The sequence below is a fragment of the Leopardus geoffroyi genome, chromosome A1, assembly GCF_018350155.1.
Source record: "Leopardus geoffroyi isolate Oge1 chromosome A1, O.geoffroyi_Oge1_pat1.0, whole genome shotgun sequence".
NCBI classification, from domain to species: Eukaryota; Metazoa; Chordata; class Mammalia; order Carnivora; family Felidae; genus Leopardus; species Leopardus geoffroyi.
This window is the reverse complement of record NC_059326.1, coordinates 105648645-105661510: the sequence shown is the minus strand read 5'-3', so window position 1 is coordinate 105661510 and position 12866 is coordinate 105648645. Positions and strand designations below refer to the sequence as shown.

Below are 12866 nucleotides of genomic sequence, written 5' to 3'. Positions count from 1 at the left end.
TTTTGCATAGAAGAAGAGTTCGCACAGCCTGGAATTAATTGTGTAGGGAATCTGTTCTCTTCTAGGAAGAGTCCTTTCTAAACGTTTTTTTTTTAATTCCATTTCTTGAAGGCTAATACTAATGAGTTATAATAGACATCTTCAGTGTGGATTCTGTTAACTCATAAAATTTAGGAAACTAAAATTTGTCTGTGTTGTGCTGATCAAATTAATGTATGTAAATTTCTGGGGGAGTGGTGTTGATAATGCTTAATAGAACAAATTGTTTAGGGTTTCAGAAGACTGGTTTCCTTACAAAGTTGACAAGCAAACCCATTCGTTAAAACATCTGCACTCAAGGGGATGCTTGCTTAGCTATATGAGCCTATAAGTCACTCAACAGCACCGCATCTTATAATTTTATAATTTAGAATTTTCTCCACCTCATGCTCATTTTCCCGAAATAAATAGGGGTTCCTAAGTATTGAATGAGGAAAATATAAGTGACTCTGTACTTTTTAAAAATGTAACTCTTTAACAGGCTGTGTTTTTCTAGTTAAAAAATTGAATTCCTTGGAGCCAATGTTTCTTTGTAGATGTTGACGAGTGTGAGCGACATCCATGTGGAAACGGGACTTGTAAAAACACGGTTGGATCCTATAACTGTCTCTGCTACCCAGGGTTTGAACTCACTCATAATAATGATTGCCTGGGTAAGTTCTCAGTCCTTTATTGCTTCTATTTATGTCCATATAATATACTGGAATAAGGAATAAAACCAGAGTAAATCAGATGTTTTTATCCCTGAAGTTGCAGATAGGTGCCGAAAAGTATTGTAATAACATTGACTCATTTCCACTGAACTGAAGTCACAGTATTGGCTTAAATAATCACAGGACAATCTGCTGTGTTCAGCACTTCTGTCAATCAATCCATCGATACAGGGGGGAAGCCATGAAGACGATAGTAAATCTACTGGGATTACTCTATGATTTGAAGTTATTTTTACCCCTTAAATGGGATCGAAGATAGACCTGTCATTGCTCCAGTGTTATTTCAAGTATTTCAAACAACGCATTCTTGATTTATATTCGAATACTGACAGAGTCTCCAACTTAAAAACATGTTGTGTCTTGAAACTTTTTTTATTTTCTGTCAGCTTTTGAAGCCACAGATGCCTTTTCCCACAGAAATGGTGAGCCAGTGGCTAGGTGTCCAGGTCAGCCCTCAGAAACCTATTTGATTTCAGTTGTTGAACAACTGTAAATTTTCAGTGGAAACTTAAAAAGTATCGGCTCTGCGTGGTACAGGATTGTATCGTTTACCCCTAAATGACAACGATTAAAACAAGGGTTGGCAGTGAGTAGGGGAGGTTCCTGAAGTTGGTGGAGGACACAGCAAGAGAAAGGACAAATAAATGTTGACCACGTGTCAGGCACTGCACTGGTGCGTCCCAACTAATGTGTCTTTGTTCACCTGGTCCTATAATGTCTCCGGCTTTCTACCATGATGGGATCAGCACAGCTCAAATGCACCTCTGATTTACCCCAAAACACGCTCTTCTCAATTTTGTTTTGGTTTGTTTTTTCTTTTTCAAAATTCTGCCATTGTGAACAAAATTTAGAGCTAATTGGACATTTTTTCAAGTACCACCTTCTTGTCTCTAGTTTCTCATATCCTTTGTACAACCAGGGAGAGCTGAAGACACACTGCTATGGCTCTGATCAGAGTGCACAGCCTTCAGACAACTGAGAAAAGTACTCAAATGCAGTCAGCCCTAAGCTGAACTGAAACTTAAGATGTTTTTTCTTTCAGATTCTGCATTTTGTCAGCAAAACACATGTCAGCAGTCCTAGAGTATTTTTATTATAATGTATTTTTCTGTATTTAATATGCCCCATTATTTGTCCTTTGAATATACTCAGCTTATCTCCAGGTAAAGTCATCTGCAAACTAGGCTGTCAGGTTAAATCTGTATACGTTCTTGTCTCCAGGAAAAGAAATAGTTTTCATTTGAAAAGAATGGAAGTCTTCACTACATGTAAACCTTCAGTTTTTATCTGGTTATAAATTTGTTATATTAATATCAAAAAGTATGGTTGAGATATAGTAGGGATCTACATGGTCTTAGTCACATGATCCTTATAATATGAGCCATTTTTCTCTGTGTTGATGAGGAATTGTAATGAAGCATGTTTGTAAATGCATACCAATGAGTATGCTTTGACATTGCGACGTGTAACATCATATGCATGTAAGCGCTCTCTCTGAAAGCTAATTCTCATTTGCTTACAGACATAGATGAGTGCAGTTCCTTTTTTGGTCAGGTGTGCAGAAATGGACGGTGTTTTAATGAAATTGGCTCCTTCAAGTGTTTATGTAATGAAGGTTATGAACTTACTCCAGATGGCAAGAACTGTATAGGTAAGTAGCTACACAATAAAAAGTCTTTGTATTTTGTTAAATAAGGATGTGACTTCCCCAGCCCTACACACACACCTGGAAACTCCATTCACATGTCATGGGATCATCTGATCACTTGGCGGAAATAAGATACCATGGGAAATTTTGGTGTAAGGACAACGCCAACAATTGGGAATGACTTGTCTGCGATGCTTTTATTGGAAGAGAGCTTGGGGCTATCCATGTCTCCATAAAAGGAGACGAAGGAAACAAATCAGGAAAATTAGCCTCTTGCCAAATGAGTAATACTCAAGATGTCAAAAGAGTATCTCAGGGCAGATTTGTCCATAGTGACCTGACAGATCACAGAGAGCAAGTTGAATTCATGTGAGTATTGTTTGGCAGCAGTCATCTCATAGTTAAATCATTTTTTTTTCTCCTTTCTCTTTAAAGATACTAATGAGTGTGTTGCCCTTCCTGGCTCTTGTTCTCCTGGTACCTGTCAGAATTTGGAAGGGTCCTTCAGGTGCATCTGTCCGCCGGGGTATGAAGTGAAAAGTGAGAACTGCATCGGTAAGGTTAACATTTGTTCCGAGGTCCACGAGCTGTTTGGTGTAAGACAGGCTGGGTAAAGACCCTTTGGAAGTATACTAAATCCAAACCAGTGCAAGCAGGCTGACCTAGGGGATGCAACGTGTAGCAGACTACATCTGCATTGTGGAACCATCAGAATCCTTTTGAATGTAGGGATAAAGAATTTAGGGATGTGGGGCTGGTCGTGAACAGAAATGCTATACTAGTGAGAGAATTTTCAGTGCACTCTGATCTTTTTTCCAAATGTCAACAGAGACTTTCTCCTGAATTTAAAGAGAGTCTACAAAAATTGTAATCTTTGGCAACCAATTTTAAAACAGCTATTAAAGGTGTCTGGAGTCCTAGAAATGTGGAGCAGAAAATCTTGACCATGCCGTTGAGACATTTTTTTCCTTGGGAAGGCCTCATGTCAAAACAGAAAATATTAATCCATTTGTCATAACAGATGTTTTTATGCTGAAACTCCTCCAGCATACAAGAACACTGTAACCACATCAAAAGTGGGTTCCAGAACTGCCTGGTGAACATGATGAAGGCCGACCTTTTTACAGTTACTTAATTTCACTTTTATACAAATTATTTTTTACAGTCTTGTTGAAATTCAGAAGCACCATCTTGGTGTGGTTCTTCTAACATGAAGTGATCGCTGAGGGTGTTTTTGCTTTTGTTTTGTTTTGTTTTGCCTGTAGTTGTCCAATTAAACAAAAATTCTTTGTAGCTCTACTGTTCACTTTCAAGGGACCTATATGGACAGAACTGAAGGAAACCGTTTACTTGATCAAATTTAATTATATTTAAGTCCATGTGATTTCATATAGTGGGGATATCATCCCTAGTCTTACCAGTTTGGCCTTAATATCTTTTCCCTTTCTTGATCTGTGTAGTGCGCTGTAAAATTGCCTAGTGTTTTTAATACTTAAAAGATAATAAATCCTAGAAGCATCTTAATAAAAACCTTCTTGAAAAGTTTAAGATCCTTTCATTTTCTTTATTCCGTATTTAATCTCAGTTCTTCATTTTTCCTATAACACATCCCTTTGTGGAACAATGATGGCAGTGGTATGTCCACCATTAGGAGGGAAAAGATACATACGCTTCTTTGTGTCAGAAAGACTCAGCTGCTTTTTCTCTTTGTGGGAAAAAAGAAATCTCTGACTCAGTAACATTTTATTAAACTGCAGAACCATTTTTTTCTTACTGTTAGCAACGCTCCTCTTTTGCATTTCTGAAAAGTACATTTTTAATTAACTGTACTGCAAGACTATTTCCTTCAGGCTAGAATCTCTCCTACCAATTTTTCAAATGAAATGGTTTCTAATGTGACCATATACACACTTAACATGAACGTATACTTACTACACCTGTATACACATACAAGTTGATGACAACTTTCACCGTACATAACAGTGAACACCTTGCACCTCTTAGGTGCTGGAGTTACAAAAAGATACAGCCCTTGCCTTTGGTAACCTACTGCAGAAAAGAAAAGATCTGTTTTGTAAGTAAACCCACCGTGTAAAGATACCCTTGCAATCCACTGGGTCAGACACTGCACCGGAGGTACATTAAGGCAGAGGGAGCTCAGGGTGAGGCTGTGAACGTTGGTGGTGGGGGCAAAAAGAAAGTCAGGGAAGCCCATCACAATGGATTGGTGACACTTGGGGTGGTTCTTAACTGTTGTATAGGAATTTACAACCAAAAAAAGGAACAGAACAGAGGAGGCTATTGGCAAACACAGCCAACTCGAGTGTGGTAAGGGGCATCAAGTGGCCAACCCAGAAGACTGAATACAAATGGAGAATGTAGTATGTGCCTGACACCGTGCTAGACTAAGCTGTGCTGCAGTGACCCAGACAGACCCATAGGTCATGTCCCCATGGAACGTACAGTCTCACGTGGCTGGAATTATGTAATGTCTTATTCACTTACGTAAAACAACTCAGTAAGCACTTCCAATGAAACAAAGGCCAAATGTCACTGCTAAGGAATCCTTATTTGAAGGAACCGTTCTGGGATGAGTGGGAATGATGAAATTCTCAGACCCACGTCTGAGTCATCCTGGTTCCAGCAGGCACAGATTTTCAGGCAGATGTGTGGTTTAGAAAGACAACCTGGTGGCCCTGTGAAGGGACTAGATGGAGATACGGCAGGCTATTAGGAGATTTACGGTATTCTGGGCAGCAGGTGAGGTTGAGTTCAATTCACAGAGGAGGCTGAAGGAACAGGTCACATGCTGCCTGCATAAGGTTAAAAGGTCAGGGGGAAGAAGAAAGATGACTCGGGGATCTTAATGTGGATGGCGGATGGCAGAGAGGAGCATGAGAGAAGGAGACCATCTGAGGCTGTGACACTTGGAGGATATTGAACAGTTGGTCATGTCAGGTGGCCACACACACACCCCTAGGGCTCCACTGCAAGGAGCTAGAATTCTATTTGGCTGTCTGGGCCATATGGTTGGTTGAATCTGGATACAATCTTTGACTTTTGAAGCAATAATAGTCTACTTTTAAAGAGCAAGTTATAGATACACATTATGTATTCGTGTTTCGTATTAAATAATCAATGGCTAGTGGGTTATTGTAGTGTGGACAAACTGTTTATTTTCAAAGACTGAACAGTGTATTGATTTGCCTGAATTCATACATTCTCCTGCTGTCGTCCAGACATAAACGAATGCGACGAAGATCCCAACATCTGTCTGTTTGGTTCCTGCACCAATACCCCCGGGGGCTTCCAGTGCATCTGCCCGCCTGGCTTTGTATTGTCTGATAATGGACGGAGATGCTTTGGTAAGCTTTGGAATGACTTCTGTGTCATAATTTGACCTTAGGAACTTCACAGATAGACAGTAAACCATCATGCTAGTGTTTGTCACTACAAAGTACGTGTCTGGCAACTACGTCTGAGTTAAAGATCTAGGTCTCAACACTAAATGTACTGGACACCTTTTAAGGTACTGTGAATTTTCAACCCTGTTTCCACAGTTTTTTAAATTTCATACTGAAAAATCATTTTCATTCATTTGCTTATCATTATTATTACTGTTTTTGCTTCACAGTTCCATTTGTCGTTGGACCAAATTTTTTGTCCTCTGCTGTATGAGTTGCTTTTAATGTGATATGACTTACTGAAACTTACGTGAATTTTTTTTTTGTGAGGCTATAACATAACAATAGAAGAGATACAGAAATAATTTTAATACTGAGCGTAATTTCTCAGATTTCCTAGGGACGTTGTAAAAACACTTTTAACATTTCAGATAAATATGTAAAATTTTATAGACAGGTCAATTTAAATTGGCATGTGAAATCAGCAGGGATTTCCAGACCTGTCTTTTCACTGCTGACCTCATCTGCATCCATTGTTCGGCCCGTGAGAAATGTTCCGTCAGAAAGTTATACACGAAGTATTCCATCTTTTTAAATGACCAAGAAGGAGGTCTGTGATGTTTGCTTTTTCTTGACTAGATACCCGCCAGAGCTTCTGCTTCACCAACTTCGAAAATGGAAAGTGTTCTGTACCCAAAGCCTTCAACACCACTAAGGCAAAATGCTGCTGTAGTAAAATGCCAGGAGAGGGCTGGGGCGACCCCTGTGAGCTGTGCCCCAAAGACGACGAAGGTAAGAGCAGGCGTGTAAGACTCCACTTTGTGCTGGTTTGGGAATGTGTTTGTCGGTCACCATGGAACTCAGGAATATTGTGAAGGTGAGATGGCTCCCTCACGTCTAAACTGGTCACCTTAGTCTGAGGGGTTTCTTTCCAGCATGTGTATTCAACACATGTGAGTGCAGGGTAGAGTTACTGTTAGTTCATTTCTCCCCCCGAAGTCCGTATTACTTGCTTTCAGAGGAATGAATTTGAGAGGTGCAGGGCAGGGGATGCAAGGAGGGGGGGGGAAACTCATGCTGAGTCAGCATGAGGGCCATTTGCAGGGTGAGACCAAGAGCTTCCCAGGTCTCCTGTTGTTAGTGTAGTCGAGGTGTAGGTGCCTCCCGGCAAGCTGGGAACTAGCCTGACCTCTAGGTGGGAGGTGGCTTCTGTGTGTCATGGGCTCCTCAGCACTGCACTGAACAAGCAGACAGATAAGGGATGCCTGGGTGGCTCAGTCAGTTAAGCGAGCGACTCTTGATCTCAGCTCAGGTCATGATCCCAGGCTTCTGGTTCGCGGGTTTGAGCTCCGTGACTGGCTCTGTGCTGACAGCAAGGAACCTGCTTGGGATTCTCTGATTTTCTCTCTCTCTCTCTCTTTCTCTGTCCCTCCCCCACACGCTCTCTCTCAAAAAAATTAACATTTAAAAAAACAAAAACAAAAAAACTAGCAAACAGAACCGGAAGCCCTTAGTAGGCAGCACTCTGGGAGGAGCTGGGCAATTCCAGGTGACCTTCTCTAAAAAGGCTCAGGGTTGCTTTTGAAGTAAATCATAGAAGTAAAATAAGACTCTTGTCAAAAGCAACTTGTAGATGAAAATTAAGTCTAATTTCATGTACACCCTCCATCAGTTCTTAAGTTGTCTCACAACTGAGGCTCTTCAGTCAACGGGGAATTTGTGTTTTTCTCTGTAGTTGCATTCCAGGACCTGTGTCCGTACGGCCACGGAACTGTCCCGAGTCTTCATGACACACGTGAAGGTGTGGTTTGATGTATTTTATTCCTGTAGTCTTTTTTCGTGTAAATACGCTTTTGTGTATTTGTTCTATAAATCACGTTTATTTTACTGTATCACATATAGTATATTTTAACATATGTACACAATGTTCTATATCACATGTGTTATCTTCAGCATTGTAAAACTGCACTGTATATTGCATACAATCTGTTTATCTGGTGAAAAGAAATGTTTACATGTTTTATAAATTTTAAGTCTGTGTTGAATAAATACACATGGTTGTGATGTCTCCTTTTATACGGAGGAAGTTTATGGACGATTCTATATTTTAGATGTCAACGAATGCCTTGAGAGCCCAGGCATTTGTTCAAATGGTCAGTGTATCAATACAGATGGCTCTTTCCGCTGTGAATGTCCGATGGGCTACAACCTTGATTACACTGGAGTACGCTGCGTGGGTGAGTGCTGACTCCACATTACATACTTGGAAGATTCCATTCCATTTCTCATGTTCAGCAGAAGGTCTCCCAGGCGCCCTGGGTGGTGGGAGGATTTACAGAGCCAGTATCGGCAGCTAGTAATAACTGCTTTTTCTTCTCCCTTTTTACATTTACCAGTAGATCTGGTTTACGTGAACATGGAGAGAGTTGCCCAACCTCTGCCTTCCACCAGATAGACAAACTCTGATGTGCCTAGAGATTTACACTTGGCAGAGCAACTAACTGGGAGAGAAGTCCCTTTTACTTTGTGACTTTCTGCACCTGCTCCTATAGCAGAAGACCACATCCCTCTCTGGGTTTGTGATTTTTAGGGAAAGCATGGCTATCTTAGGACTCAGAGCTTTGCACACTTGATCCTTTGGGGTCCTCTGTACTGAATAAAGGCAAGCCAGCCAGCTAATGGCAGGGAGGGTGCAGAGTCAGGTGTGGCCTCTACAGATCCTGGCAGTTTGTGAGGGCCAGGTGGATGGATATGATTCATGGGCATGCACATATTAAGCTAAAACTTCCCTAAATTTGGGGGCACTTTTTTATTCCTTCTTTTCTCAGATACTGATGAATGTTCCATTGGCAATCCATGTGGGAATGGGACATGCACCAACGTTATTGGGAGTTTTGAATGCAATTGCAATGAAGGCTTTGAGCCAGGGCCCATGATGAATTGTGAAGGCAAGTGATACTTCCCTTAAATACTACTTCTGCTTGATCTAGAAAGGGTTTTTTCCTGTCTCTTCTTTTACTTTCATTGTTTTGATGTTCTACTGATGATTACGTTCATCACAAGTATTCTTTTCCTCTGCCTCGGTGAGAGTAGAGTCACAGCAGCTATTTTAAAGCCCTTGTCTGATAGGTCCAGCATCTCGATGGTCATGTCAGAGTCAGCATCTGTTGATGGTATTTTCACTTGAAGTTAGCTCCCCAGCAGGAGGTTAATTTTAGATTATTCCCTGGATATTGTGAGTGATATCTTTGCAGAATGCCGATGCTTTTGTCTTAGCAGGCAGTTAACTTGGATGAACATAAAAGCAGACTGTCAGGCCTGTGGAAGACAGAGGTTCAGATTAAGTTTTTTGCTTTTATGCAAAATAGTGTGTCACCATCTCTAGCCCTCTCCCATCTGGGATTCCCTCTCACTCTTGAGCAGCCTTGGTTGCCCCCAGCTCCCTCCCCCGATTGCCATGCATAGAAGCTCAGAACATTTCTATTGAAGATTTAGCTGCCAGGCCCTGCTGCTGGCAGGACTATGTCCATCCACAGCATAATTTCAGAAAAAGAAAAATATTGGGAACTTCTTTCTTGCTGGTTGTTTGCAGAGTTTCAACTTACCACTAAAGACTACTTCAGGTAGTCGTTTCTGTTTTTGTTTTTGTTTTCAGAGTTTATGGTTGTTGTTTGTCAGAGGGTGAGTTTGATCTATCGTGCTCGCTTCTCCATACCAGGAGTGGAGGTTCTATTATATTACTGCTTTCTCGATGACTGCCAAGTAAATACAGCAGTGTTTATTTAAACAATTAACACTCTAGGCTCAGTCCCTGCTTACCTGTTTGTTTGATTAGATATCAACGAGTGTGCCCAGAACCCGCTGCTCTGTGCTTTCCGCTGCATGAACACCTTCGGGTCCTACGAATGCACATGTCCAATTGGCTATGCCCTCAGGGAAGACCAGAAGATGTGCAAAGGTAAGGCCATGGACAAGAGAGTAGTTAAAACTTTATTTGCCACGCTGGAAGTGTACTGCAGTGAAGTTAACAGTTCTCATCTATGTTCTTCTAGAGTTTACAGCCCTGTATCGGACAGGATTTTGCTGGTAGATTTCCATACCTAGGTAACAAGACACCTGATGGTCTGCCTAAGCAAGTCAAAGATAAAACAGGTTGAAGAACCCACAATCTTGGGCTCTTATTAAAGAAAAGACTGTCCTTCCCTGAACTTCTTCTCATTGGGATCAATGCTGAAACTTTTAGAAGTCTAGAATATAGCCAACAATTGGAAAATATCGGGCTCCTCCTTCCTCTGTCACACAATAGCATTTTAAGAGCCATAAGACCGGAACTAAGACTTAAAACTCCAAAACAATAGCCTGCTCCTGAGAATTTGTTTTGATCTTTTTCCTACGAAAACTGTTTTCTAGATCTGGATGAATGTGCCGAAGGTCTCCATGACTGTGAATCTAGAGGCATGATGTGCAAGAATCTGATAGGCACCTTCATGTGCATCTGCCCGCCTGGGATGACCCGACGGCCTGACGGAGAAGGCTGTGTAGGTAAGGCCTGAGGGTCTGCTTATTTAAGACCCCTAGCTCAAGACACATTTGGAGCACTGTTTCCAAACCATCCTAACTTCAAGCCAACTACTTTTCTAGGTATTTCAAGGCTGTGCTAGAGCTGGATTTCTTCTATATCTGGGTCCATGCCAATATAACAGCTTCTAGATGATGCACAGGCAGTTATGCCCGTCCCAGATTATATAAGCCTTCTTGTTTTTCATAATTCTGTGGGTACATATGCAAGCAAGTAAATACAGAGGAAAAAAATTTAAAAGAGGAACCCCAGGGGGAGCCTGGGTGGCTCAGTCGGTTGAGCATCCGACTACGGCTCAGATCCTGATCTCACCATTCATGACTTTGAGCCCCACATGAGGCTCCATGCTGACAGCTCAGAGCCTGGAGTCTGCTTTGGATTCTGTCTCTCCTCCTTAACTGACTGAGCCATCCAGGCAACCCGAGAATTTTGATTTTAGTCATTCGAGTAGATGTATAAGGGCATCATAGTGTAGTTTTAACTTAAATTTCTTTAATGACATTGAGCATCTTTTCATGTGCTTACCTGCCATGTATCTTTCTTTTTTGATTTTTTTGCACGTATATGTGTGTTTGAATTTCATCTAGGTAAAATACTTATAAACATGTTTATTTTTTATGCCTGGAATTTTTTTTTTTTTTTTTTTTTTTTTTTTGGTAACTAGCTGAATTTGACATTGTACAGTCACTACATTTATATATATATTTCCTGGGAGCGAGGGGATGGGCACCATGATCATATCAGGAGCCCAGTTTTCTGGTCCTGGATGTGCCATAAATGAGCTGGGTGACTTAAAAGTGGCCTCATTCTCTTTGTCTCTGTCTCCTCATCTACAGAGTGAGAAACTATGTGATTTGGGTGGGAGGAAGAGGAAGAGACGGAAAGGGTGAAGTGTTTTAGCTCTAGTATTCTATGATCCCATTTCTTCCTTTTTCAAAGAAAAGACCTAGGGCAGCATTATACATTTGTAATTTCTTCATTGTGAAAAGACGCTACAGAAGATACAGGTTCTAAAACATTTCTGATCCTCAGGCTTTTCATGATCGCATGCTGGAAGCTGAACCTTCTGCAGAAAGAACTCTTTTTGATCATCAGAAAACTCTTTGTAGTGAAGTTTGGTTTTATACAGACATGTTTTTATAATTAGAAATGCTATTATAAACAGCCAAGATATTATTATAAATAAAAATTATTTACAAATGTCTGAATCAGAATGAAAGATAAAGCCACACACACATACGCGCACATACACACACACACACACACACACACACACACACAAACATGAAACCATAATAAAAATGCTGAGTACAGTGAGACTGAAATACAACAAAATTATCTCCAAAATGTCAAACACAACAGAAACTAAAAATATTATAAGCTAAAAAGTTGGACTTAGGTAGGAAATCTAAAATCTCTATAAAGAAAACTAAATGTAATCACAAATGAAATTTCTTTAATTTTTTAAGTATAGTTGTAATATAATGTTAAATTACTTTGGGGCATACAACATACTGATTCAGCAAATTTAAACATTATGGTGTGCTCATCACAAGTGTAGCTCCCATCTGTCACTCTACACTGCTATTACAATATCACGAATTATATTCCTTATGCTGTGTCTTATTTCTGTGACTTCATACCTGGAAGCCTGTATTTCCCATTCTCCATCACTCATTCTTCACCCATTTCGCCCATCCCCACAGCCCTCTCCCCTCTGTTAATCATCAGTTTGTTCCCTGTATTTTTATAGGTCTCATTCTGGTTTGGTTGTTTGGTTTGTTCACTTGTTTTTTAGATTCCACATATGAGTGAAATAATACGGTATTTGTCTCTCTCAGTCTGATTTATTTCACTTAGCATAATAATCTCTAGATCCATCCATGTTGTCTCAGATGGCATGATCTCATCCTTTCCTATGGCCGCGTAATACTCTGCTGTGTGTAGATACCGTATCTTTCATCATCCATTCATCAATCAGTGGACACTCTGATTGCTTCCATATCTTGGCTATCATAAATAATACTTCAGTAAACAAAGGAGTGCATATATCTTTTCAAAATAGTGTTTTTATTTCCTTTGGGTAAAAACCAAGTAGGGGAATCATTGGATTACAGGGTATTTTTATTTTTAATTTTTTGAGGAAGCTCCATTACTATTTTCCATAGTGGCTGCACCAGTTTGCAGTCCCACCCACCGTGTTTGAGGGTTCCCTTTTTTCCCACATCCTTGCCAACAGTTGTTACTTCTTGTCTCTTTAACTTTGGCCATTTTGAAACATTTTTTTTAAATTTTTTTTTTAACGTTTTGTTTATTTTTGAGACAGTGAGAGACAGAGCATGAACAGGGGAGGGTCAGAGAGAGGGAGACACAGAATCTGAAACAGGCTCCAGGCTTTGAGCTGTCAGCACAGAGCCCAACATGGGGCTCGAACCCACGGACCAAGAGATCATGACCTGAGCCGAAGTCGGCCGCTTAACCGA

General features: G+C 40.6%; 1 protein-coding gene across 1 annotated transcript in view; it reads left to right on the top strand.

Annotated features, from left to right (window-relative positions):
• FBN2 (fibrillin 2) overlaps window positions 1-12866 on the top strand; it is a 258860-nt gene that overhangs the window by 218534 nt on the left and 27460 nt on the right. The window contains exons 46-55 of the mRNA XM_045487659.1: window positions 576-692; window positions 2275-2403; window positions 2836-2955; window positions 5640-5765; window positions 6444-6596; window positions 7540-7605; window positions 7916-8041; window positions 8633-8752; window positions 9640-9762; window positions 10215-10346. Of these exons, the coding sequence (XP_045343615.1) occupies window positions 576-692; window positions 2275-2403; window positions 2836-2955; window positions 5640-5765; window positions 6444-6596; window positions 7540-7605; window positions 7916-8041; window positions 8633-8752; window positions 9640-9762; window positions 10215-10346 (1212 nt within the window). The remainder of the gene's footprint in view (window positions 1-575; window positions 693-2274; window positions 2404-2835; window positions 2956-5639; window positions 5766-6443; window positions 6597-7539; window positions 7606-7915; window positions 8042-8632; window positions 8753-9639; window positions 9763-10214; window positions 10347-12866) is intronic.